General features: G+C 37.6%; 1 protein-coding gene across 1 annotated transcript in view; it reads right to left on the bottom strand.

Annotated features, from left to right (window-relative positions):
* Positions 1-20,554: 20,554 nt before the first annotated feature.
* Ir8a (Ionotropic receptor 8a) overlaps positions 20,555-26,057 on the bottom strand; it is a 107,181-nt gene continuing 101,678 nt past the window's right edge. The window contains exon 15 of the mRNA XM_068229057.1: positions 20,555-20,781. Within this exon, the coding sequence (XP_068085158.1) occupies positions 20,555-20,781 (227 nt within the window). The remainder of the gene's footprint in view (positions 20,782-26,057) is intronic.

Genomic DNA, 26,057 nt, shown 5'->3' with positions numbered 1-26,057 from the left:
ATGAAGAACCCTCATAAAATGTATTCAACACATTTTCACCTTTTTTCACCCCCCTTAAGAGGATTTTCCAAAAACAAAAAGCATGTTTTTCCTTATTTTTAAAGAAGATTCCAAATACCAATCTTCATGTCTGTAAACTGTTATGTTTTTGAGATTTAGATACACTAATTTTAAAAATTCACCCCCCTTTTCACCCCCTTTGCAACGGAATATCCAAAAATCCTCCCTTAGTGAGCATCTACATTGTAATATAAATGTATCCTCCAAATTTCATTTCTTTATGTCCAGTAGTTTTGGCTCGGTGGTGATGAATCAGTCAGTCAGGACATGTTATGTTACATATATAGATGTCTTGTTGAATAGTAACATGAGTAATGGTTTATATGTAGCTTGAAAGGGACATTCACAATTTGAATAAGTGTTCTTTTCATCAGATGTAGTGATCTATTGTTTAAATCAGTTTGTCCCTATGTTCCTCATAAACTGTGTGTACTTGGCATGGACACAAACACCAGATTGACTGTTAAGAGGGAACAGGAGTAGGTATAGCTCATCATCATGGTGAATGAGACAATAACTTCATTGACAGAAACCAAATTTTCTTTAAAAAAGTACAAAAATCATGGTCATGAGAGATTCGTTGTATTTTTCTTGTTAAGAAGACATACTGGTACCAATCTATAACTGTTACCAATTTCAGATCTTGAAACATTCTCGTTTTCTCAATATGACTGTGAATGACAGACAGAATAGGATTTAATTTCAGTGGAAATTTCTAATCCATTCCTTTTTTCCAAGTTTTTTTAAAAGAAATATTTTTGTTTTTAAATTTTTTGGACTGGTAATCCAGTTTTTTCCTGTAGCTGCAACAGTGATAATTACTCTTATAAACCACCATAAGTATGGTGTTTAGTCTTTACGTAACTTACATTGATATGCTGTACTGCATAATTCAAGAAGGCAGTGAAATCGAAATGCTGCAGTAATTTTTTATGTAAATATCAACCTTTCTTCCCACACTTCTCACGTTCATTTGCAACCTCTTCTTTAGAATATAAGTTAGGCAGTTTCAGAATTAAAGAAGGTATTGAAGGTGAGAAAACATTCTGCAATTTGTTATTTCAGATTTCAAGAATTTTAAATGTAACAATTGTGCAATATAGCCCATAAAAAAAAGTATTACAGGTGTTGGGAAAGGAATGAAACTACCCATTTCACTCCTTCCCCAAATTCTCAACCATATATTTAGAGATTCAGCCAATTTTTACGGCAATCACATAACACAACAAAGAAGCATTTGTCTTTGTTTTTAAAACTTAACTTACAAGCTCACTGCCTTCTCGATTCCAGATGCAGCATACATACATACATACATACATATATTATCATTATAGACTGTTATGTCTTACAGCGTTCAGTCTGCAAGCCTCTGTGAATTTACTAAATGTCGCCACAATCCTCGATTTACAACTAGTGTTGTGGCCTCATTTAGTTCTATACCTCTTATCTTTAAATTTTTAGAAACTGAGTCAAACCATCATCGTGTTGGTCTACCTCTACCTCTCTTACCCTCCATAACAGAGTCCATTATTCTCCTAGGTAACCTATCCTCTATTTGCCTCACATGACCCCACCACCGAAGCCGGTTTATGAGTACAGCTTCATCCATCAAGTTCATTCCTAAATTAGCCTTTATCTCCTCACTGAAAAATTGAAACACAGAAAAACTAAAAAAAACACAATTGTGAAGAATAAAAATGAAATTTTAAGTGAGTGGGGAGAAAATAGAAATTGAGAAGTGAAAAGAAAGTGGCAGTTAATTTTCACGGAAGTCAAAGTTGCGGTATATGAGTGGTTCAAGTGTGTTGGAGGGAAAAAACTGTGAGTGAGTGGGCCAATGTTTCAAGAAAAAGGGATAAGAAGTCGCAAATAATGAAAGTTGAATTTCGTTAATAGGTGAAGAATTTGTATGTCATGCAAGATGTCCTACAACTGTTGTAACTGGGCCTTGATATCCTGGATACTGGCACTGGGACAGAGTTGATGTCCGAGCTGGTTGCATCGGAAACAGATTTGGGGATCTTGCTGCCCACGCGAGTACCTCAACATCATGTAGACAGTTCATAAAGACATGTGCCGTGTGTGGACGACCATTGTCCTGTTGAAATATAGCACCACGATACTCAGCCCCTGAAGTTTAGCCTATGTATATGTTGTTCAAAGAGAACAATTTTAATTAGATATCTCAGGATTAGTGTGAATTTTATATTCATTTTTATGCAGCAATTATCACTGAAAATGATCTGTGCTCTAATAACATTGATTGATATAGCACTTGCATTCTGATATTTCAAAGTTCTACTTTGTTAAACTATTGTATTGTATTTTTTAGTACAATATTTATTGTCAGTGATATCATGACTGACAGACATCCCCTTATGAGGATGCAGGATGTCCATGACATACCATTGTGCCATCAGAGTTCCCTCAGTCACTATCAGCCGTGACCTGAAATCCTACCCGATGGCTCCACACACCATGATGCCAGGAGTAACACAGCTGTGCCTCTCTGAAACATTGGAAGAAGGGGACCTCTCCCAGGTCGCTGCCATACGTGCAGACAATGGTCATCTGGAGTAGTGCAGAACTGTGATTCATCGCTGAATACAATGTGATGCCTTTCATCAGCAGGTCATGCTTCTCAGTCACGGCACCGCTCTAAATGCAGCTTTTCGTGTTGTGCTGTTAATAGAAGCCTACGCATGGGACAGTAATTCTCTGCTTTGGTTGCAGCTAGACTCCAACCGGTGGTACAAGATGACATAGAATGTTGCATCCATTATCTGTTCTCGGATGGCAGAGGCAGCTATAAAGGGGTTATGATGTGCTTGGTGCACAATACGGCAGACCTCCCTTGTTTTACAGGGCATCTCCGTGTCCTCCACAGTGATCACTCAAATTCTGATGCTGTTCACATCCCCACATATACCCTACCAGGCCTGGAAACTACACTAAATACAAACAACACTAATGCACTCTGATGGCCATTCTACCTGTCACAGAGAATTGCAACTCTAAAAATTCACATACCCGCTGATGGTGTGTACGTGTATGAAGTTACATTGACATCTGACCTTTTCTTCTGGATGATTCAATATTCAACTCTTTCAAACTGAAAGACCTTGTAGGCACCCTTTATTGATATTTTTAATAATTCAAAGTAGGCCTAACTATTCTATGTTTATTATGGTAACAGAGAGCTACAGTCATATACTTAAAAAATACATTTTTATTTTCTGAACTACAATTGATTAAATATGTACACAGTAGATACAGTACACTTATAAACTGTTGCAATTTCTATCACAATTAAAAGTGATTGATAACATAAACATTCTCTCAGAAAAGTAAACTATACAGAATAAATGCTACTCTTTCCACCCGTATGTAATTTCTGAAGGAGAACAAAAGAGAAGAGATTAACAGCTTAGTAGAAAATGGTCCCTGAAGTTTAGCTTATGTTCTGTAATGTATATGTTGTTCAAAGAGAACAATTTTAATTACAGTAGATATCTCAGGATTAGTGTGAATTTCATACACATTTTTATGCAGTCGTTTTCACTGAAAATGATCTGTTAACTAATAACACTAATGGGAGGTAGCACTTGCATTCCTATATTTCAAAGTTCTACTTTGTTAAACTATTGTATTATATTTGTAGTATAATATTTATTGTCAGTGATATCATGACTGAAAGACATAAATACAGAAAGGAATGGACCTGCCATTGTACCTGCTCTATGTACTCATGTCTTATGTAAATTTCCTCACCTCCTATTTGGAATTTCCCCTTGATAAACTGAATTTCTCGCATAGTTTTGTTCTTTTCTTTTCAGTAAAAGATTTCAATGGGGTTGTAGTCTTCAGTTACATGTGAATGTGTACACCACTGCTCCTTGCACCCAGAATAACTGGAAAAACAGCACTTTCTAATCCCTAGGAGTCATCATCACTAACAGCCTATTTATGAGCAGCTTCTCTGTACCTACCACAAGTTTCCTCAGTTATTTCCAGTCTGGCTTGAAGTGTGTATTGTTTTAAGTAGTTGCAACTGACTGATAAATGATACTGCTGTAAAATATTACCAATAGTTCTCTGGGTTTAAATATCAAAGCAATTGCTTCCATGGAGTAGGGAAAAAATACTGGTGAAATATAAAAGCAAACAAATAATTGACCACTCCAGTAACCAAACAATTGTTCCTGATGTGTAAATCTAGGATATTTTAGGGTGTTCAAAGAGAAGTGCTGTACTGTCAAAGTCAAGGATGAGACTGATGAAAGTAACAAACTTTGTTCTAGTCCATACCAGAAGACATAGTGTTGGGAAGTAATTGAGTGAATGTAATCTAATTACTTGTAACAAATACGGTATTTATTTAGTAATTTTTACTATAATAGTTACTTTTCATAACATGTAGGTAATCTTTACTTTAATTTATATCTTGAAATAAAATTGTATTAATTATATTCTTATAATTGTTACATTCTAGTAATCGGTATCCATTGCATCGAGAGATTGGCTACGTTGGAGTTTCAGCAATTGCGTAAAGGCTATAAAGCCAAGGATACATCACACACTCGTTCATTTACTTGCAGCTTGTTGTGGTTACTGGTTGAGAATTAGATAAACGTGAACCACAACTTTGTGAGTTTGCTATTTGCTTTACGTCGCACTGACACAAATAGGTCTTATGGCGACGATGGGATAGGAAAGGCCTAGGAAGTGGAAGGAATTGGCCATGGCCTTAATTAAGGTACGCCCCGGTATTTGCCTGGTGTGAAAATGGGAAACCATGGAAAACCATTTTCAGGGCTGCTGACAGTGGGACTCAAACCCACTATCTCCCGATTACTGGATACTGGTCGCCCTAAAGCGACTGCAGCTATCGAGCTCGGTCTTTGTGAGTTTGCATGTGGTCAACTACAGAATTGGAATAAACATGTGAAGGTGGAGGGGTTAAGGAATTTCTATTCCTCTAATCAAATAAATATTTTGAATTAGTTGACTTTCTAAATAATGAGAACATGAGTGTGAAATGCAAACTTTGTATGGAAGTTTTTTTTCCTATTTCCAATTGACTTATGCAGCACATTACAATACCTCATAACCATGTGCAGAGATCTGTACCGTAATATGCTGCAGTCCAGGTCACATTACCTTATGGTTCTTAAGTCTTTAAGCTTGCAATACACAGATAGGTCTTATCGCGACAGTGGTATAGGCAAGGGCTAGGATCAGAAATAAAGTGAACATGGCAGCAGAAAATGGGAAACCATGGGAAACCATCTTCAGTGCTGCCAACAGTTGGGTTTAAACTCACTATCTCTTGAATGCAAGCTGAAGGCTATGTGACCAAAACCATACAGCCCCTTGCTCAGTTTGCTTGGAACTAATAATTCTGAAAGAGCCTATAAATCATGTTTAGTCTCTCTTAGCAATGATAACCACTTAATATCTGTAAGCTAAAGAAAACATAAAATGAAATTATATATTTTCCTTCAAATTTAGCCAACGGCCATAGCTGTGTCGAAACACCAGATCCTGTGAGATCTCTGAAGTTAAGCGACATTGGGCGTGGTCAAAATTTGGATGGGTTGCCACGGGCTTTTGGTGGGGGGTAAGGGAATAGAGGAGCAGAAAGGAACAGGCCACCCTACTGTACATAAACTCCGACTCAGGCACACCTCTGCAGAGGTTTGGACCTGCCTTCAGGCAGAATACACCCTTACCTTACCTTACCCTTCAAATTTTGGTATCATTTTAGCCCCATATGATTTCCCATACAAGTGCCTAAAGACTGGCATTCTGTGAAGTAATTATAATAATAATTTCACTGATTACTCTGTTGAAAAAAATCATTTTAAATTGTAATTGAGTGGAAAATTTCTCAGATAACTGTAATTCAGACCAATTACTTTTATTTTGTATTATTTCTATCACTGATTGTTGTAACTCACATGTGGGCAGAGATGAAATTGAGTAATTATTATGTCCAGAAAATCATTAATGAACAAGGGGAGTGTGTATGTGAGGATCTTCAAAAGGCAGAAGTACTCAGTCAGCAGTATGCGAAGATTGTTGGTTACAAGGATAATGTCCAGATAGAGGAGGTGATTAATGTTAAAGAAGAATTAAAATTTACGTATGATAACAGTGACATTTACAATAAGATACCGGTACAAAAGTTGAAAACTAGAAAAGCAGCTGGAATTGATAAGATTTCTGGGGATATACTAAAGACAATGGGTTGCGATATAGTACCATATCTGAGGTACTTATTTGATTATTGTTTGCATGAAGGAGATATACCAAATGAATGGAGAGTTGCAGTAGCCCCTGTGAACAAAGGAATGGGTGATAGACATAAAGCTGACAATTACAGGCCCGTCAGTTTGACATACATTGCATGTAAGCTTTGGGAAAGCATTCTTTCTGATTATATTAGACTTGTTTGCAAAATTAAATAAATAAATAATTAAATAAGTTAATAACTGGTTTGATAGAAGGCAGTTCAGGTTTAGGAAAGGTTATTCTACTGAAGCACAGCTTGTAGTATTCCAGCAAGATATAGGAGATGGATTCAGGAGGTCAAATGGACTGTATTACGATTGACCTGTCTAAGGCATTTGACAGGGTGGATAATGGGAGACTACTGGCAAAAATGAGTGCACTTGGACTAGACAAAAGAGTGACTGAATATTTCTAGAAAATAGATCTCAGAGAATTAGAGTAGGAAAAGCTTTATCTTTTTTTTTTTTTTTGCTAGGGGCTTTACGTCGCGCCGACACAGATAGGTCTTATGGCGACGATGGGATAGGAAAGGCCTAGGAGTTGGAAGGAAGCGGCCGTGGCCTTAATTAAGGTACAGCCCCAGCATTTGCCTGGTGTCAAAATGGGAAACCACGGAAAACCATTTTCAGGGCTGCCGATAGTGGGATTTGAACCTGCTATCTCCCGGATGCAAGCTCACAGCCATGCACCTCTACGTGCACAGCCAACTCGCCCGGTAAAGCTTTATCTGATTCTGGAATAATTAAGAGGGGAATTCCTCAAGGCAGTGTTATTAGGCCTTTATATTTTCTTATATATATATACCGGTAAATGATATGAGCAAAGAAGTGGAATCAGAGATGAGGCTTTTTGTGGATGAAGTTACAAGATGTGAGCAACTGCAAAATGACCTTGATAATGTTGTGAGATGGACAGCAGGGAATGGTATGGAGTTAAATGGGGTTAAAAGTCAGGTTATGAGTTTCACAAATAGGAGAAGTCTTCTTACTTTTATTTACTGTGTTGTTGGGATGAAAGTTCCTTGTGGGGATCATTCGCATGGCTAGTGCATACCGTGGAGGCCACTGCGTAGGCTACTTGGAGCCACCGGTAGTGCCAATGTACTATGAGAGACTTTGTCTCATTTTCATAAATTGATGTCTGCCTGGCCATCAGATGATAAAGATGTTGATTCCCATAGGGAACCTGAAATATTTCATGCGTCTTGGTAGGTGTGCTATTTACCAACTGATGAGCCCAACTTAGCTCAGTGGGGTAAAACGCTGGCAACCAGGAATGAGTTAGGTGGAAAATTTATAATGTCCAATGAGGTATGTTCCGAGCCGTCAGTGGAGAGATGATATGGAATGACATTATTAGTAGATGAATAAGTTTGAGTGGTCTCTTTAAAAGTAGGAAAAATCACAATATGAAGATAAAGTTGGAATTTAAGAGGACAAATTGGGGCAAATATTCATTTATAGAAAGGAGAGTTAGGGATTGGAGTATCTTAATCAAGGGAGATGTTGAATAAATTTCCAATTTCACTTCTGCTATTTCAAGGAAATGGCATGGTAATCATAACTTACCTGAAAGATGGGCGAAGTGTGTAAAAGCCGATGACCAATATTTTGAATAAACAAAAAATGAATTTCCCTTGAAAATTACGTTTTTTCTTTACCACAAAAAAGCAGCGGAAACGTATGCATTCACCTGATAAATACTTTGTAGGCACAGACTTTATTACAGTATTTTGCTGCATCATTTTCTACAAAAAATGATTAAAACCTGTATTTATGTTCACTTTTTGCCTTTTTCAATAGTGTTGAATCTCTCTTACTCAAGTCATGAAATTTCTGACAACACTGATCAAAATTAAGGGAGACTTTAAAAAATTCACCCATAGTGTCGAATCGCTAGATGAAGAATAATGATCTGAAGTGCAGGATCAGTAAATGCTGCTGCAAATAGATAGTTTTAACCATGGCAGAAGTGATTTGTTTAAATATGATGAAAAAAGGGCATCCCGTATGCTGATAAAATAGGACAGTACCGGTACTTCAGACCTTCAAAAACAGGAAATCCCACATAATACGGGGTACCTGGAAGATAATTTTCCACTTCAAAACAGTTAATAATATCAATTGTTTATTTACATACAAGTGGTCCTTACAAAATTGGTCCCAAACCAGCATTTTAGTAAAATTGTACAGAATATTTTATTCTTTATTACTTCATTATAAATATGTGCACAAGTCAGTGGCATAGCAATGTATCCTAATTGTCCTAGACGTGAACATTTTGTAAGCATCCAAATTACATGTAAGTATTAATTACTGGTATATCACATAAAATAAATAAATATCGAGTTAAAAAAAAAAAAAATCAACTAAAGATAGAGCAAAAGCTGACAATGCTTCTTATACTGTATGTCTAAAAGAAATTTGTAGCAGGTTGATTTTAGTTTTTCATTACTCTGGGTCTTTAATATTTATTACATTCATTTCTTGAACCCCAAAAATTAGAATAGCTAGCTCTGAAATGTAGGGAGAGTGTATCTGTTTCTTACTTGGAGGCACCAAGTTTGTTAATTTGACCATTTTTATCATCTCATTTGGTCCATATTTACATTTACCATTAATTTCATTTCCACTGAAAAACACGAGTTTAATAGGAGTTCACCTTATCAATACAATGCACTCTTAAACAAAATAACAAAATACTTTTTTTATTACATTTATATACTCGTACATGTTTCGAGAAAATAGTCCTCAGTGGAAAAAAAAAAAAAAAAAAAGAACACTACAAAATCTTCATGACTTAATTCAAATCAGACATTACATTATGATACAGTATATGTGTATTGAATTTGTCAACAACCGGTAACACTTATACTTGAATAATTTCATTTCCAACCTGGCTTGCATGGTTAATATTGAAGAAGTTCATCACACAAAAGGAGAATAAGTCATTGGAGCCATGCTGTGAAATTAATTTTTAAACAAGATTTGGTATACAAGGGGGTGTGATTAGCTGGCTTCCCATCTGAAACGCTGAGGTTTGAATCCTGGACGATCCTGGGTCAAGATTTTCATCTCAAGAATCACACGGTGTCAGAAAGGGCATCAATCAATCAATCAATCAATCAATCAATCAATCAATCAATACTGATCTGCATTTAGGGCAGTCGCCCAGGTGGCAGATTCCCTATATGTTGCTTTCCTAGCCTTTTCTTAAATGATTTCAAAGAAATTGGAAATTTATTGAACATCTCCCTTGGTAAGTTATTCCAATCCCTAACTCCCCTTCCTATAAATGAATATTTGCCCCAGTTTGTCCTCTTGAATTCCAACATTATCTTCATACTGTGATCTTTCCTACTTTTATAAACGCCATTCAAACTTATTCGTCTACTAATGTCATTCCACGCCATCTCTCCGCTGACAGCTCGGAACATACCACTTAGATCAAAAATTAGATGGATGGCTTTTCCGGCGTTTGCTCTATTAACCAGCGTTTCGTCTTAGGTCTGACACTAGATTCTTCAGAGTGGGATGTGTCAGACCCTTCCCACTGACGCTGGGGTGTATGCAGGTGAACTTATCAGAAGCTTATTTATGAAGCACAGTCTGATAACTGCATACGGGAGATAAAACTCCACAATGGAATTAATGCCCGCCTAGCAATTCCAAATGGAAATTCTAAGTTCCCATGGAGGGAATTAGATTCTTTTCCACCAATAGAGCATATCAAAAATCAGATCAAAAATTAGATGGATGGCTTTTCCGGCGTTTGCTCTATTAACCAGCGTTTCGTCTTAGGTCTGACACTAGACTCTTCAGAGTGGGATGTGTCAGACCCTTCCCACTGACGCTGGGGTGTATGCAGGTGAACTTATCAGAAGCTTATTTATGAAGCACAGTCTGATAACTGCATACGGGAGATAAAACTCCACAATGGAATTAATGCCCGCCTAGCAATTCCAAATGGAAATTCTAAGTTCCCATGGAGGGAATTAGATTCTTTTCCACCAATAGAGCATATCAAAAATCAGATCAAAAATTAGATGGATGGCTTTTCCGGCGTTTGCTCTATCTAATCAAATTTTGATCTGATTTTTGATATGCTCTATTGGTGGAAAAGAATCTAATTCCCTCCATGGGAACTTAGAATTTCCACATACCACTTAGGCGAGCAGCCCTCCTTCTTTCTCTCAATTCTTCCCAACCCAAACATTGCAACATTTTTGTAACGCTACTCTTTTGTCGGAAATCACCCAGAACAAATCGAGCTGCTTTTCTTTGGATTTTTTCCAGTTCTTGAATCAGGTAATCCTGGTGAGGGTCCCATACACTAGAACCATACTCTAGTTGGGGTCTTACCAGAGACTTATATGCCCTCTCCTTTACATCCTTACTACAACCCCTAAACACCCTCATAACCATGTGCAGAGATCTGTACCCTTTATTTACAATCATATTTATGTGATTACCCCAATGAAGATCTTTCCTTATATTAACACCTAGATACTTACAATGATCCCCAAAAGGAACTTTCACCCCATCAACGCAGTAATTAAAACTGAGAGGACTTTTCCTATTTGTGAAACTCACAACCTGACTTTTAACCCCGTTTATCAACATACCATTGCCTGCTGTCCATCTCACAACATTTTCGAGGTCACGTTGCAGTTGCTCACAATCTTGTAACTTATTTATCACTCTATAGGGAATAACATCATCCGCAAAAAGCCTTACCTCCGATTCCACTCCTTTACTCATATCATTTATATATATAAAACATAAAGGTCCGATAATACTGCCTTGAGGAATTCCCCTCTTAATTATTACAGGGTCAGATAAAGCTTCACCTACTCTAATTCTCTGAGATCTATTTCTAGAAGTATAGCAACCCATTCAGTCACTCTTTTGTCTAGTCCAATTGCACTCATTTTTGCCAGTAGTCTTCCATGATCCACCCTATCAAATGCTTTAGACAGGTCAATCGCGATACAGTCCATTTGACCTCCAGAATCCAAGATATCTGCTATATCTTGCTGGAATCCTACAAGTTGAGCTTCAGTGGAATAACCTTTCCTAAAACCGAATTGCCTTCTATCGAACCAGTTATTAATTTCACAAACATGTCTAATATAATCAGAAAGAATGCCTTTCCAAAGCATACATACAATGCATGTCAAACTTACTGGCCTGTAATTTTCAGCTTTATGTCTATCACCCTTTCCTTTATACACAGGGGGTACTATAGCAACTCTCCATTCATCTGGTATAGCTCCTCCGACCAAACAATAATCAAATAAGTACTTCACATATGGTACTATATCCCAACCCATTGTCTTTAGTATATCCCCAGAAATCTGATCAATTCCAGGTGCTTTTCTAGTTTTCAACTTTTGTATCTTATTGTAAATGTCATTGTTATCATATGTAAATGTTATTACTTCTTTGGCCTTAGTTTCCTCCTCTATCTCGACATTAACCTTGTAACCAACAATCATTACATACTGCTGACTGAATACTTCTGCCTTTTGAAGATCCTTACATACACACTCCCCTTGTTCATTAATTATTCCTGGAATGTCCTTCTTGGAACCTGTTTTTGCCTTAAAATACCTATACATACCCTTCCATTTTTCACTAAAATTCGTATGGCTGCCAATTATGCTTGCCATCATGTTATCCTTAGCTGCCTTCTTTGCTATATTCAATTTTCTTGTAAGTTCCTTCAATTTCTCCTTACTTCCACAGCCATTTCTAACTCTATTTCTTTCCAGTCTGCACCTTCTTCTTAGTCTCTTTATTTCTCTATTATAATAAGGTGGGTCTTTACCATTCCTTACCACCCTTAATGGTACAAACCTGTTCTTGCATTCCTCAACAATTTCTTTAAACCCATCCCAGAGCCTGTTTACATTTTTATTTACCGTTTTCCACTGATCATATTTACTTTTTAGAAACTGCCTCATGCCTGCTTTATCAGCCATATGGTACTGCCTAACAGTCCTACTTTTAAGACCTTCCTTTCTATCACATTAATTTTTAACTACCATCTGGTCTTAAACCCCCAGCCAGAACCAAAATGAGCCTGGGTGGTTTCAGCGATCCCAGAAATAAGTGGGATAAGCTGAAGAGAATTATTTGATACCTACATAGTTTTATTCGGATATGAGATACATAATATCCAGAAAATCAAGCAATTCAGCTGAGTATGTCATCACGCTAATCCCATGGCACTCCATCTGGTTGAGCATCAGTCATCATGGCAGGCCAAGGCTCTTAACACTTTCAACACTACCATATTTTTAACATGGACCCTGTCAGTGAACTGGGTCTTTTTACTGAATTTTAACACATTATTACACAACGGGGAAACATAGTACACATCTCATTTTTGTATCTTGGAAGGTGTCGGCCATCCAAATGAAAATGTTAATCAGGAAGTACATATCTAAAGTAATTTAGTTATACTACTCTTATGAAAAACATAAAAAGTCCAGGAAAAAACATTTACATTCAAGTTATACCATAAGCCTGCTCAGACAATAAAAATGAATCATTCCATGTGGCTACTTAAGCCACAAATAAACACAATTACATTTGAAATACAAAATTTATGGTACCTATTTAGGAATAGTTTGTTTTATTACAGTAGGCCTGAAAACATTGGGCTAGGCACAGTCCAACCTTGCACTCCTAGCGCCACCATCTACTTTCTTTTTGCGGTACAGGTGAATCATCAGCCTGCATCTCTTCATCTAAATAATAATAAAAAAACCAAAATTGTGGAGATGTGAAGTATTTCTACCATTTTTATTTGGAATAAAGTAATGCAGCTAAAAACTTGCATTCAAAAGTGACATAACAAATAAAAATTTGCCTGAACTATCACTTGATATGTTATCTGGTTCGTAAGCAGAGTATTCATCACTGTCATCTATTTCTGAACTCGCTCCTCCCTATAAATTATCATTGAGCCAGCATGAGGACATGTTTGAACAGTAACACAGCTGACAGAATGAGAGATTTGGTGCGCTCAGCAATTGGTGCATGGAATGCTTCAGTAGAGGTCATGGCAAGGAGAAACTACCCCCTTTTTATCGTTTCACTTTGAACTTCCTGAGAACTGCTGCATTCTAGTGGGCACTAGATAAACTACTACCTCCAAGCAAGGGATGGGAACCGTATGGGATACGTACAGCTGCCTATAAATACACGCGAAAATCACGCCCATATCGTATATGGGCGCTGTCCACAACCAGGAAAGCAGTACGTCCATATACCATATGGGCATAATATTGAAAGTGTTAACGAATTCTATAAACTACAGGGTATGGTTTTAAACATCTGTTTTAGTTTTCTTAGTCATATGACAATGCCAGAAATGAACTCTTGAAGGTTCCTTATTTGCTGCAGAACATTTCTTCTTATTTACTGCACATAATACCCAATATCAAGTCATATATATAGAGAGGAGCATGGGGATGAACATACAACAGGATAAACAGAATGACAGGTCAGTGAAAGAAGAGGGAGCAATAAGAAAGTTGATACAAGAACAAATATGAAAACACAAAAGGACAAGGACAATCTCCACATCTCCATACATTGTCATCTTCAAATAGATCTTGTCATCCATCCCAATTCTTCTACATTCACATCTTGTCAGCTAATTTCTGCATACCAGGTTCGTCAGGAGGGCAGCCATCAACACTCAATGAGGGGCCATCTTGAAAGATCTCCAGTCTCGATGGCAGAAATGTGGAATACAGTAGCATATGCTGGGATCAAGACATGAGCTACCACTGGACTTAGGTTACCCCTTTTTGATGGTTGGTTTAGTGAACATCAATCATTAAGCAATTTGAGGTGCAGCCAATAGGCAGTGGAGTAGTTTCCTGTATTGTCAATCCTGTTTCACAAGCTACTGCCCTGGCCTCTGCTACTGTCAGTCTCAACTCCTGATCAGTGGAGATGGTAGCCTAAGACTTAGCAAATTAAAGTCCTTTGTGGCTAAATAAATAGAAAGTTTGCTTTTGGTCCATTGGTCCCGCTTCAATTCCCAGAATCAAACCACTCATTCTGTTAATTTCCCTGACTTGGGGACTGGGAGTTTATGATGTCTTCGCTATTCATTTCATCCTCATTAGGTCACCACCAAGCCTAATACAGATTGCATGCACTATTATTTTTTTTTGTTTTGGAATTCTTCAGTATTACCAGTGGTTACACTCATCGTTCACTGGGAGATCAGTGTGGTGTCCTACATATGAACATGGATTCAATTCCAACCAACGTTAGAAACACTAAATCTGAAAGATTGCATTTCATTTTAGTAGATCTACCTATAAAAAGAAAACTATTTACTCCTACAACAGCAACCCTGTATTGTCTACCTCTAAGGATGTACAAGTAAATGGGAGTGAAATACCAGCATTCTGTTATCTGTGTAATTAAGTAAGAAGTATGAGGTAATGAAATATATACAATGAGGAATACATGGTTGTTAGTTAGCAGTGGCGATGTGACGGAGTGGAGCCTAGCACACATATCCCCAGGTCCTTGCACCTATCTGACAAAGAGCAGCAAGTCATGTGAGATGGGTCTAGGTGAGAGGGATGCAGAGCTTGTGCTGCAAGATCAGTTTCTGATACCTTGCTCTCAGAAATACATGCAACATTTGTTCTCATTGCTTACAAGTTTTGTAAATGGATCAATGTGTCAGACACTTACATCATAACATGCTTTAGATTGCCATCATTCTCATTTGAGGTTTGGGCTTCACTGATATCCTTGGTAGCCCTCAGTATATGCCACTGGTGGAATAAGAAGAAAGCTAGATAAACATAGGAAAAGGGAAGAGACATACGATGATGTTAAGATAAAGATACGGAGGGTTAAAGACTAGGGACTCAGTCAGGATGGCTCCTCATCAATTGTTAAGCCCGACCTCCTGATAAAACTGAGTAGCTGAAATGAGCTCACCAGGAGCTGAAAAGAAATAGATATAGAAGAACTGGAATCGATGAGGAGATAGTCCATCGAAGACGGTAGTGTACAGAGATATGGAGATCGTCCTTGACCTTTTGTTTTCATGTTTATTCTTGTCTCCTCTTCCTACACTAACCTTACATTGTCTTGATCCAAGTATGTGCTCCTTTTCATGTTTTTACCTCTCTTAATAGGGCTACTGAAATTTCTGATACATTGTTACTTAGAGTGAGAAAGTGGAATCTGTTCCAAGTTACTGTAATTAACTTGGCTCCGGCAGCAGTGTGCTGGCCTTTCACTGCTGGGTTCCATGGCTCAAATCCCGGTCATTCCACTTGAGATTTGTGCTGGACAAAGCAGAGGTGGGACAAGATTTTTCTGGGTATTCCGGTTTTCCCTGTCATCTTTCATTCCAGCAACACTCTCCAATATCATTTCATTTCATCCGTCAGTCATTAATCATTGCCCAGAGGAGGGTGACAGGCTTCAGCAACCAGTACAGTTCCTATCCTAGCCTCTGGATGGGTGGATGGGGGCTTCATTCATTCCTTTCCTGACCTGGTTGAAACTGAAAACATGCTGTGCTGGTGATTATTTTTTAAACAGGATGTTCAACTAGGCACCATCCTCTATATAACAGTAATCAGAGAAAAAAAAAAATACAGAAGGGATCTGACACTTTGAAAAATGAAGATATTAACCAAAGAAAGACAAGGGACATGAAAGGCGTGAAAATGAAAGACTCCCTAGCTCTTGAATGTTCTAATAGTGTCGGGGTCTCAAAAGAACAAGAGTTCACCAAGGGAGGTCAGATAGGACAGATGAAAGTGAGGAGCCTGGCACAAGTAAGTGGGGGGCAATGCCAGGACTCAGCTAAGGGGCCCGTGTCACCAACCCACGCTCCCAAGTTGAGATCCCCTCAGGTCCCTTTTAGTCACCTCTTAGGACTGGCGGAGAATACTATGTGTGTTATTTTACTGTTGAGGTTTTTCCACTTCCACTGTAATTAACATACATTTCTAATAGGAATTTCTTTCCTTTAATTCTCATTCAGTGTAATATATATAAGCTTTGCTATATGACAATTTTTTTTTTAAAGCACAATATTTATCTAAAATTATTTAAAAGGAATTTATACAGGATTTCCACTTCAACCAATATCATTCATTACTTCAGTACAACCTCTTCCCATCAATCTATATTAATCTGATGATCAACTCCAGCCAGACAGTTATGTGATACCTTCTCCTATCCTAACACCAAGATTGTGATCCTCAAATGGACTGTAGTCCACCCAAACCACCTCACAAAAATGATTTCTCTGAAATATTTTCGATTTTAACTATCTACTTGTGAGGTCATATATCACTAGCTACTTGGATCTAGGGAAGTATCCAGTGCACCCAGATTTGTAATCATCTATATCTATGATGATAAACTGAATTTTCTATAAATAAGTCATGATTATTGATCTGATCTCATAATTGCTTGAACCACTATAAAACCCAATAGTTTTTTTAGAAATTCTACAAAAAATATTTGGAATACTTCCTCTGGCCCCTGTAAAAATTCTTATAAATTTGGTATTAGAGGTCCTGCAGGTGTCAATGCCCTCTTGCATTGAGGAATTCAAGAAGGTTGCTGCTATGCCATTGACTGTAGTTCTCTCTTCTTTGAAATGAATATCATTGCCCTACAGTGCAGATCTGCAACTTGTGCCATTCAACAAGAAAAGTACTATTTATAAACTTTGCACAGCCATATTTGATGTCATTCTCAAGCAATTTCAAGAAATGTAATTATAATCTGTAGGTTTTGATTATATAGTACCCTGGAAAGCTAACACTCTGCCACTGTGGTCCTCTTGAACAACTCATTACATTTAAGAATAAATCAGATGAACAGGAGTCCAAATACAATATGGTGCATATGTGTACACATGTGGACAATTTACAAATACTGCTTATAAGGGAACTATTGATAAGCTCATATTGAAACTAACAATGCAGTTTTTCTGAGAGGATGAAGATACCACTAAAAAGTGATGTACAAAAATTTAGTTGCCATCTTGAACTGGAAGGTGTCGAATTCTTCATTCAAAATCTATGTGACAATGCAGCTACTGAACAACTTCTGTGTCTTGCTGGCTGGTGTGGCACACGGTTGAGTGGAGTTGCAGTTGTGCTGGAGAGAGAGAGAGAATGAACTAACAGGTTACCACGTGCTAAGGTCACTTTATTGCTCGGGAACGAATGTGAAACATAGTTGAGGAGTATTAATCGCATGATATAAACACAAATATTTTTGACACCAAGCACAATGAATGTGCACTTTAAAGCCACATTGTTCTTCACAGTTTTCTTTACTTGTCTGAAGGCCATATTTCACAGGCATTTCGAACTCGGAAGGTCTCTCCTTTGTGTAATTAGTTGTGAACCACAAATATTTAATCATATCCTAAAACTGTGGGGAAGGAAATTGAAACTGAATGAATGATTCCATTTCAGTATGCTGTTTCTCTGACAAAACATTGAACTGAAGTCTTCATAAGCCAGCATAATGTCTGTTAAATGGTGATACAAAGTCCCAATTGCTGGAAGAGAAATCTTTTCCAAGGGCTGTATTTTCTCTCTAGTGCCAAGATTTAATTCCTTTTTTCCCATATTCTCATTTTCCCTGATTTTGTGGCTATTACAATTTCAGCATGAAACATTTCTTTGCAAACTCTCAGACCCTGAAAGTTCCAGTTGCCTCCTATAATACAATGAATAATTTCGGGTAAAGAGTACTGGCCATACTAACCGTAGGCATAATTATTGTGTGCAAATGGGTGAGTGCACTAATTGAGCAAATGTTTCTGTATGTTCCTAACCAACAAACGATAGAGTCCTTTTTGCTTTCATTTCTTGCATGAAACCACTCTGATCTGTACTGTATGCTGAAGAAGGGGTATAGTCTAAAAATGTCCAGAATTTCCAAAATTTCTTTGCGACTTTGTCTTCTTCCTCTCCTTCTTGCAGATACACATGGTATAAAAATTTAATTATTTTTCTGCTTTTTATTCTGTACTTTTTCGTGAAGCGACTCAACCAACCAGTAGATGCCCCAAAATTATTTTGTCCCATTGAAATCTTTCTTGAAAGTTCCAAGGCCAACAGTCGCAGGTCTTCATCGCAAATATTCTGCTTCAACTTTCTTGCTTCTGCAAAGCTATTTGCTTTACATTGCACTGACACAGATAGGTCTTATGGCGACGATGAGACAGGAAAGGCCTAGGAATGGGAAGGAAGCACTGTGGCCTTAATTAAGGTACAGCCCCAACATTTGCCTGGTGTGAAAATAGAAACCACGGAAAACCATCTTCAGAGCTGCCGACAGTGGGATTTGAACCCACTACCTCCCAGATGTGAGCTCACAGCTGTGCGCCCCTAACCACATGGCCAACTCACCCGGTCTTATGCAAAGCAAGAAAATTATTGTTTCTTCATACATTTCCTGTGTTCAGCAGGATTTACTGACATATTCTAATTGGTTCTTTCATATGTACAAGAGTCATAGTGGCGTCACCATATGACAATTTTTGTGAACAGTGGTTAATGAAAGCCACTTCTCACCACTTTATTTAACCAAAAATATACAGCTTTCCTCTTGTATGCAAGATTTATAATGTGTTTCATTTTCTTCTGTGGACTGAAAGCATAGCTCGAACTGACAGATTTGTCAGGTGACACCGCAGTCACTTCATTGGATTGATGCAAATCATATACGGGGCTCAAACTCGAATTCATAACACCCTTCATACCTGGCAATGGTGTGCTGCCATCTCTTTCAGATAATGCAGATGAGATGTCGCTGCTTCCACTGTCACTTTTGCTATCACTATTTCTCTCCAGACACAACTCTGAGACAATGCTGGCACCCATGGGAAAAATTTCATTTTAATTACATTCCATCCATCTTCCTTTCTTCCAAAGTTTGTTTACAGGAATAAGAGAAACCTTTCTCATGGAAAAAATTTAATGGATACCATAGAACATTCATGACTATTCTGTCAAAGGAACATGTGTTAACTGCTTGGCATGGAAAGCTCAAGGTAACGTGCTCCTTTCAGTTGGTCATCAGGGCTGTTCATGTCCAGTTATATGCTAATACGTGCAATCTTATTAGACATTTTCCCTGTTGATTTCACGACCCTACAACATGAAATGGCAGATAAATTTTTGTAATTTCTTTCTTATTATCGTCTCATCCTCTCTGCATTTTTTCTTTATTGGTTTCAATATAAAATTGATAGTTCCTTTGTTAGATTATTAATACAATAAAAGTTTTCTTAAAATTATTGTTTTCAACTTTCCACAAATACATTTTCTTTTTATTATACCTTACTAAAATTATTTTATTCTTGAAAATGAATGGGAAACATAAGGTTAATGGTGTATATACATCAGGAAACAAACCTAGGGTCTCTCGCTTATCCCACATGATAGGTCGTTACCTAACCCACCTTAGAGTATGTGGATGCTCCCAATCTGCACTCCATGCAGGTGTTGTGTTGTGAAAAGAATCTTCACTTGTGAGCTGACAGTCTAGAGGTGAGTAGCCTAATGTTTTCAAAAGAGGAACAGCACAGTTGAATTGTTGGGGTAGGAGCATTAACACTTGTTGCAGACTCCTGTCATTTCGCAGGACAATGCTGGGTGGATGTAGTGCAACCGGTAGCTTAGTTATCGACTTGAATTTGCTGGGAAGTGCTATATTATCCCCCCATACTTTTTGGAATTAAGCTCCAGTGATTTTGATTTTGTTCTGAAGTTGAAGGAACTGCTTCATGGCATCCACTTCCAAACTGTTCCAGACCTCCTTCTGGTCACAGTTTGCTCCATAGGCACCATCCTGGAAAACAGGTGCTGTGACAGATATACTACAGCTTCCACATCACTGGGATCTACACAATGATGGAGACTACCTCAAGGGGCTTTAAAACTTCACAGAGATATCTCTTTTGTACCAGTTGTAACAAAATACTGTAGTTGCCACTATTGAAGTACCAACCCTCACAAATAAACCTGACATGATTGTTCAATTACCAATAGGAAAATATTAAAATACTTCTTCAGCACTTTGAGTAAATAACTAATGATTAGAGCACCTGAGTCAAGAAAACTTCTATCACTTTCATAAGGCTGTATGGAATTACTTGATTCCAGTTCTTACTAGTACAGTTGATTTCGGGGAAACACAGAGATGTATGACACTCTTGGCATAGTCTTATCCATGGCCGGTCGAAACTCTTTACCAATGGTGATCTGCTTTTTGTTTTCCATTGCTGGGTCAGGGGCATGAACCATATTGAGTCGCTTCCGTTTGTAGTAGAAGATCTCTCCGGCCAGAGTCACCATGGCTAGTGCCAGTCCAAATATCGTTGCGATGAACACACCACCTGGCAAAGGAAATTATATTTCATTTCTAAAGACAATAAAGTAATCTTTAACCATTCAAATGAGTCGTAAACCGGGGTTACTTTGTGACTGCAGGGGTTACTTTGTGACAGGTGCGCGCCAAATAATAATTTCATATTTCGCGGGATATGCATTGATGGTCTGACAATGAACACTATATGTTTTCACTCCTCAATAATGCTGCTACCTGTGTGTACAATGATAATGTCCTAAGTGTTGGATTGTTGGCAACAGAGATCCTTTTGTTGTATTGTACTGAGCACGTGATTTTGTGAACAGCGGGAAACTTTTGTCGGCGACAGAAAACGTTAATGAGGTACACACATCAAAGTAAGTGGAAATCTTAATTTCATGTTTCCTGATAAAAATGCATGATTCGTATGACACTTTGAGCTTTCTTTCAATTATTTATGTTAAAATAAAATAAAGAGGAGAAGTTTAAGGGGTAACTTTGTGACAACAATGACTCTGCCACAAAGTAACCCCAGTGTTCTAAAATTGCCTTTTTTAGTAATGTGGAGTCTGAAAACGATATTCCACTATACTGAAGCAAGAATGTCCATTTCTTGTTAAGATCTAATTGAGAAATAGTTAAAAAGGGTCTGAATAATCTACGTTCTTGATGCAGGAAATGTAGTATTTGCCCTCTAAGCCAGGAAGAAGTGCTGAAGCACATGTATGACAGGGCAATGGATGTAGAAGGTGATGCTGTGAAACAAGCTGTAAGTAAGTTTCATTGAGCACTTGAATCTCAAAGAGGGTAAGGTAACAAATAATGGGTGAAGAAAGGGGAGATGTATAGATGTGCCACCTGGAAGAGGTATGACAGCTTCAGATTTTGACACTGTAGATGAGATTCCTAGCTGTAGTGGCACCGACGGGAACTGTCCCTCAAAGAATATTAACGACACCCGAAACGAGAATTCAAGTAAAAATGACAATGATGACATCTGTAATGAGTCAAAAGACAACTCGTTGCATGAAGAAGAATTTAATTCTGACTCTGAAGAACTTCCTATTCGTGAAAATCGTATCTTGGAATCCGATGATAAGATTGTTGGGACACGCATAACTGTACTGTCCAAGAATCGTAACAAAAGTATACAAACAAGGTGCAGTTGTCAGTGCTATGGATAGCACCGTGAAGTGGGTGGATATCAAAGTGCAGTTGTCAGTGCTATGGATAGCACCATGAAGCGGGCGGATATCAAGGATGAAATATAGTATGCAGATGACAAAATATGGTGTAAAATTAGTCCAACCATACAAAGGAGGAAACTTGAAATCTATGACATTCCAGAACTCACAAAACACAGCAAAAGTAAACAGTTTGTAAACTATTCACTCTTTAATGATACAGATATTTCAAGTGGTTATATCTCAGGGTTTAAAAAATATACAGTGTGTTGTATTATCATGGTTATGAAAGAAATTCTCCTTTTATATTTAGCCAGAGTCTTAAGTAATGACTTAATGGGGGTAACTTTGTGACATCTGCACCAAACATAGAAATACAATGGTAAAAAGATTGTGTCACAAAGTAACCCCACCTAATGGGGTAACATTGTGACAAGTTCTTCTTGAAATATTAAGTGATTAAATGTAAATACACATATAAAAATTATTTCAAAACATGAATAAAGGATGGAAGAATACGACAATATAGAAAAACCTTAATACATAATGATATTATTCTTATTATCCTGAAGAAATCGCCAAAACTGTCACAAAGTAACCCCAGTTTACGGTATATTTCATTTCTAAAGACAATAAAGTAATCTTTAACCATTCAAATGAGTTTCTATACAACTATGAATTACGCCTTCAAGACCTGAAACTATGGTGGGATCATTTAACTAGCAAGCAAATGTGTATTCAATTATAATGAGCAAGTTTTAGCTACAGTACACTAATATCAAACAACTTACATGTAAACCTATGTAACTGTCACTCTTCAACTTTAACCCTTGGCACTCAAAATTATTTAGCTGCTCACATACCTCTACATGTATTTTTCTGGAAATGTATGGCTATACTGCTGTCTGTCCTTTAAGGCTAAAATAATTTATTTTGAAAAACTCAAGCTGGAATAAATAACTTTACATGCTTACACAAACAATGAATATGTAGAATTTATGAATTTTCTTAGTGTATTCACTAGTCAAATTATGGGGCAACTTCATAAAATAAGCATGAGAAGGCTTCTAGGTTACCTAGTCAGAACAATCATCATCTTCTAATGAACTGGAGCCTTTTTCAACTTCAGATTCCCTGAATATTTCTCTAGCAACCAGACAGTCACTTCCCAAATCAAGTTCTGAGTTCAAATCATTCATAATTGCGCTTCTTCAGCTGGAGTTCTGTGACAGTCTCCAAAATCTTTGAGAACACAGTTACATCAAGAACTATAGTTCTTAAAACATGTCAGTACTGCACAACCAACTTGATTTGTTTGAGACCATTTTGCATCTTCTAATCGTAAGCACTGCCTAAATAATACTAATAATTATATTCAGAAGGCCGTGGATTCTCTGAAGTCTAGGTATTGCCTGAGAATCGCTAGCTACTCAAATTCTTCCATAAACACATTTTCTTGGAGCAGACATTATGTCGGAACATTTCTGTGCTGCTGTGGTGTCAGTAGGACATAGGTCCACCTTTCATTGCTAATACAGCCTCCATGCTTCCAAGAAGAATTTCCACAAAGTTTCAGTTTATGTCTGCAGGTATCTTCTTCCATTCCCTGAAAAACATGGTGAACAGTTCTGTATCTCATCAATCACCACCGATCTGCATTTACGGCAGTCATCTAGGTGGCAGATTCCCTATCTGTTTTATACATAATCGTTCCTTAAATAACTGCAAAGAATTTGGGAATTGATTGAACATCTTCCTTGGTAAATTATTCCAATCCCTAACTCCTCTTCCTATTAATGAATATTTGCCCTAATTTGTCCTCTTGAATTCTGACTTTATTTTCATATTATGATCTTTCCTACTTTCAAAAACACCACTCATATTTGTCTACTAATGCCATTCCACACCATCTTTCCACTGACATCTCGGAACATACCACTATTCTGAGATGGTCTAATCTGGCTAGGAATGGGCACTGTAACTCAGGGGTGAACAGTCACATTGCAAATTAGCCAGTTCTAAATTGTTGCAATAGAGTGGGTGGTATACAATTGTCCAATATTGTGCAAAATATCTCAGCATTCATGGTTTGAGGAACTAGAATCAGTGGACTAAGACCAAGCCATGAAATACGCCAGATTTCACAGTAGGAAAATTATACTCTGGTATTTGCCAGGTCCATACACGTCCATTGGACTGCCACCTAGCATGTTTTCTTGATCCACATGATGCTCTTCCATTGTTCGAGAGTCCACAAGCAATGTGTTTTACACCACTGTAATTGGCAGTGAGTGTCAGGTTAGTGATCCTTTGTTTATGTGCCGCAGCTCACTCATGGAATCCACATGTAAAAACTTCCTGGTGTATGGTACGAGTACTTGTATTACTTCCAAATGTCTATGAAAAGTCTGTGGCTATGGTTTCTAATGAAGCTTGACTTCACCATATATGAAAGCCATCAGCATTCCCTATCTGCAAATTGTTGTGGCTTCTCTGGTGCAGGAGGGATTTTTATAGCTCTCTGGTATTTCCATTTTATCACTACATCACTCACTGTAGATGAAACTTGTCAGAAATCTCACAGATGGAGTGACCAAACTGGTGGACACCAACAATCATATCCCCTTCAGCTTCACAGAGATGTTATTGTATGTAGCTGTAGTGAGTCAAGATATTTACCAAGTGTTCATGGCCTCATATAGGCTCATGACATGCTTGTGTGATGATATGGATATAGATTCCCTTAGGTAACCTGAATTACTTGTCCTGAATGAGTAAATTTATGATACCAATATATAGGGTCCATTATTGGACATTATAAATTTTCAGTCTCACTCACTCCTGTTGCCGGCATTTTTCCCCGGTGTGCCAATTTGGGCTCGTCATTCGGTAAATAGCACATCTACCAAGACGCATGGCTAATGCATACTGTGCAGGCCACTGAGTAGGCTATTTCAAACTACTGGCAGTACCATTGCTCTATGAGAGACTTTGTCTCTTTTGTAAAAGTTGAAGTTTGCTAGACCATTGGATGATATGGATATAGATTCCCTTAGGGAACCTGAATTGTTAAATACATTGAAATTTATGATACCAATATAATGGGCCTATTATTGGACATTATAAATTTTCAGGCTAACTCATTCCTGTTGCCAGTGTTTTGCCCCCAGTGTGCCAATTCGGGCTCATCAGTTGGCAAATAGCAAGTAATTTAGATAATGAGATAAAGTTAACACTATCAGTTTAGGTATGTAGACCATTATTATTATACAGTCTACACTTTACCAGAATAAAATGTATCCTAAGGAATTATTATATAAAATTACATTAAAATCACTTTCTCTGATGTTGTATTCCAGGAATTCAGCCACAGTAAATAACACTTTATGTTTAAGCCAAGTGGAGAGAACTCTATTTAATTTTAATGCCTCAAGGTTTCTTATACTACTTAGGAGCTTATAAAAAAATTTTTAACTGTAGATGAGTCATCATCATCATCGGTTTGCCCTTCCAGCGAGCCAGGTAGGGTGTTTGAAAATGAGCGTCTTCCAAAGTTGCCTATTCAAAAACATTTCGTTGTCCAAGACAGATTCCCAATTCCATCCTCTTCTCTCCACGTCTTCCCTCAGTTGGTCCATCCATCTTCTTCTTGGTCTTCCAGCTGGTCTTCTACCTGTTATTCTCTTTTCCAAATAAGCACATGGTAACCTTGTGCTATTCATTCGTTTAACATGCCCAAACCATTTAAGTCTAGATGACCTAAGTCTTTCCTCCATCGATTCATTTAGACCTAGGTTAGATCAGATCTCATCATTTTTCACATGATCAAGTCGGGTCTTTTGGAGGGCAGTTCTAAGAAATTTCATTTCACAGGCTTGAATCCTACTATAATCCTTTGATGTTAGTGTGCAAGTTTCCAGAGAATATGTAAGGATAGGAATGAAATATGACTTGTACAGGGTTATTTTTGTTCTTTGTGGGACTTTCTGATCCCATAGTAGGTGTCTAACGATGCTGTAAAAGTTAGAGCCTTTGGTTACTCTATTTGTTATTTCTATCTCAGCTCTGTTATTACTAGCGATTATGCTTCCTAAATAACTGAATTGGTGTACTACTTCAA

This window comes from Anabrus simplex, chromosome 8 (assembly GCF_040414725.1).
Source record: "Anabrus simplex isolate iqAnaSimp1 chromosome 8, ASM4041472v1, whole genome shotgun sequence".
NCBI lineage: Eukaryota > Metazoa > Arthropoda > Insecta > Orthoptera > Tettigoniidae > Anabrus > Anabrus simplex.
Note: the sequence above shows the minus strand (reverse complement) of the source record. Positions and strands in the feature narration are given on the sequence as shown.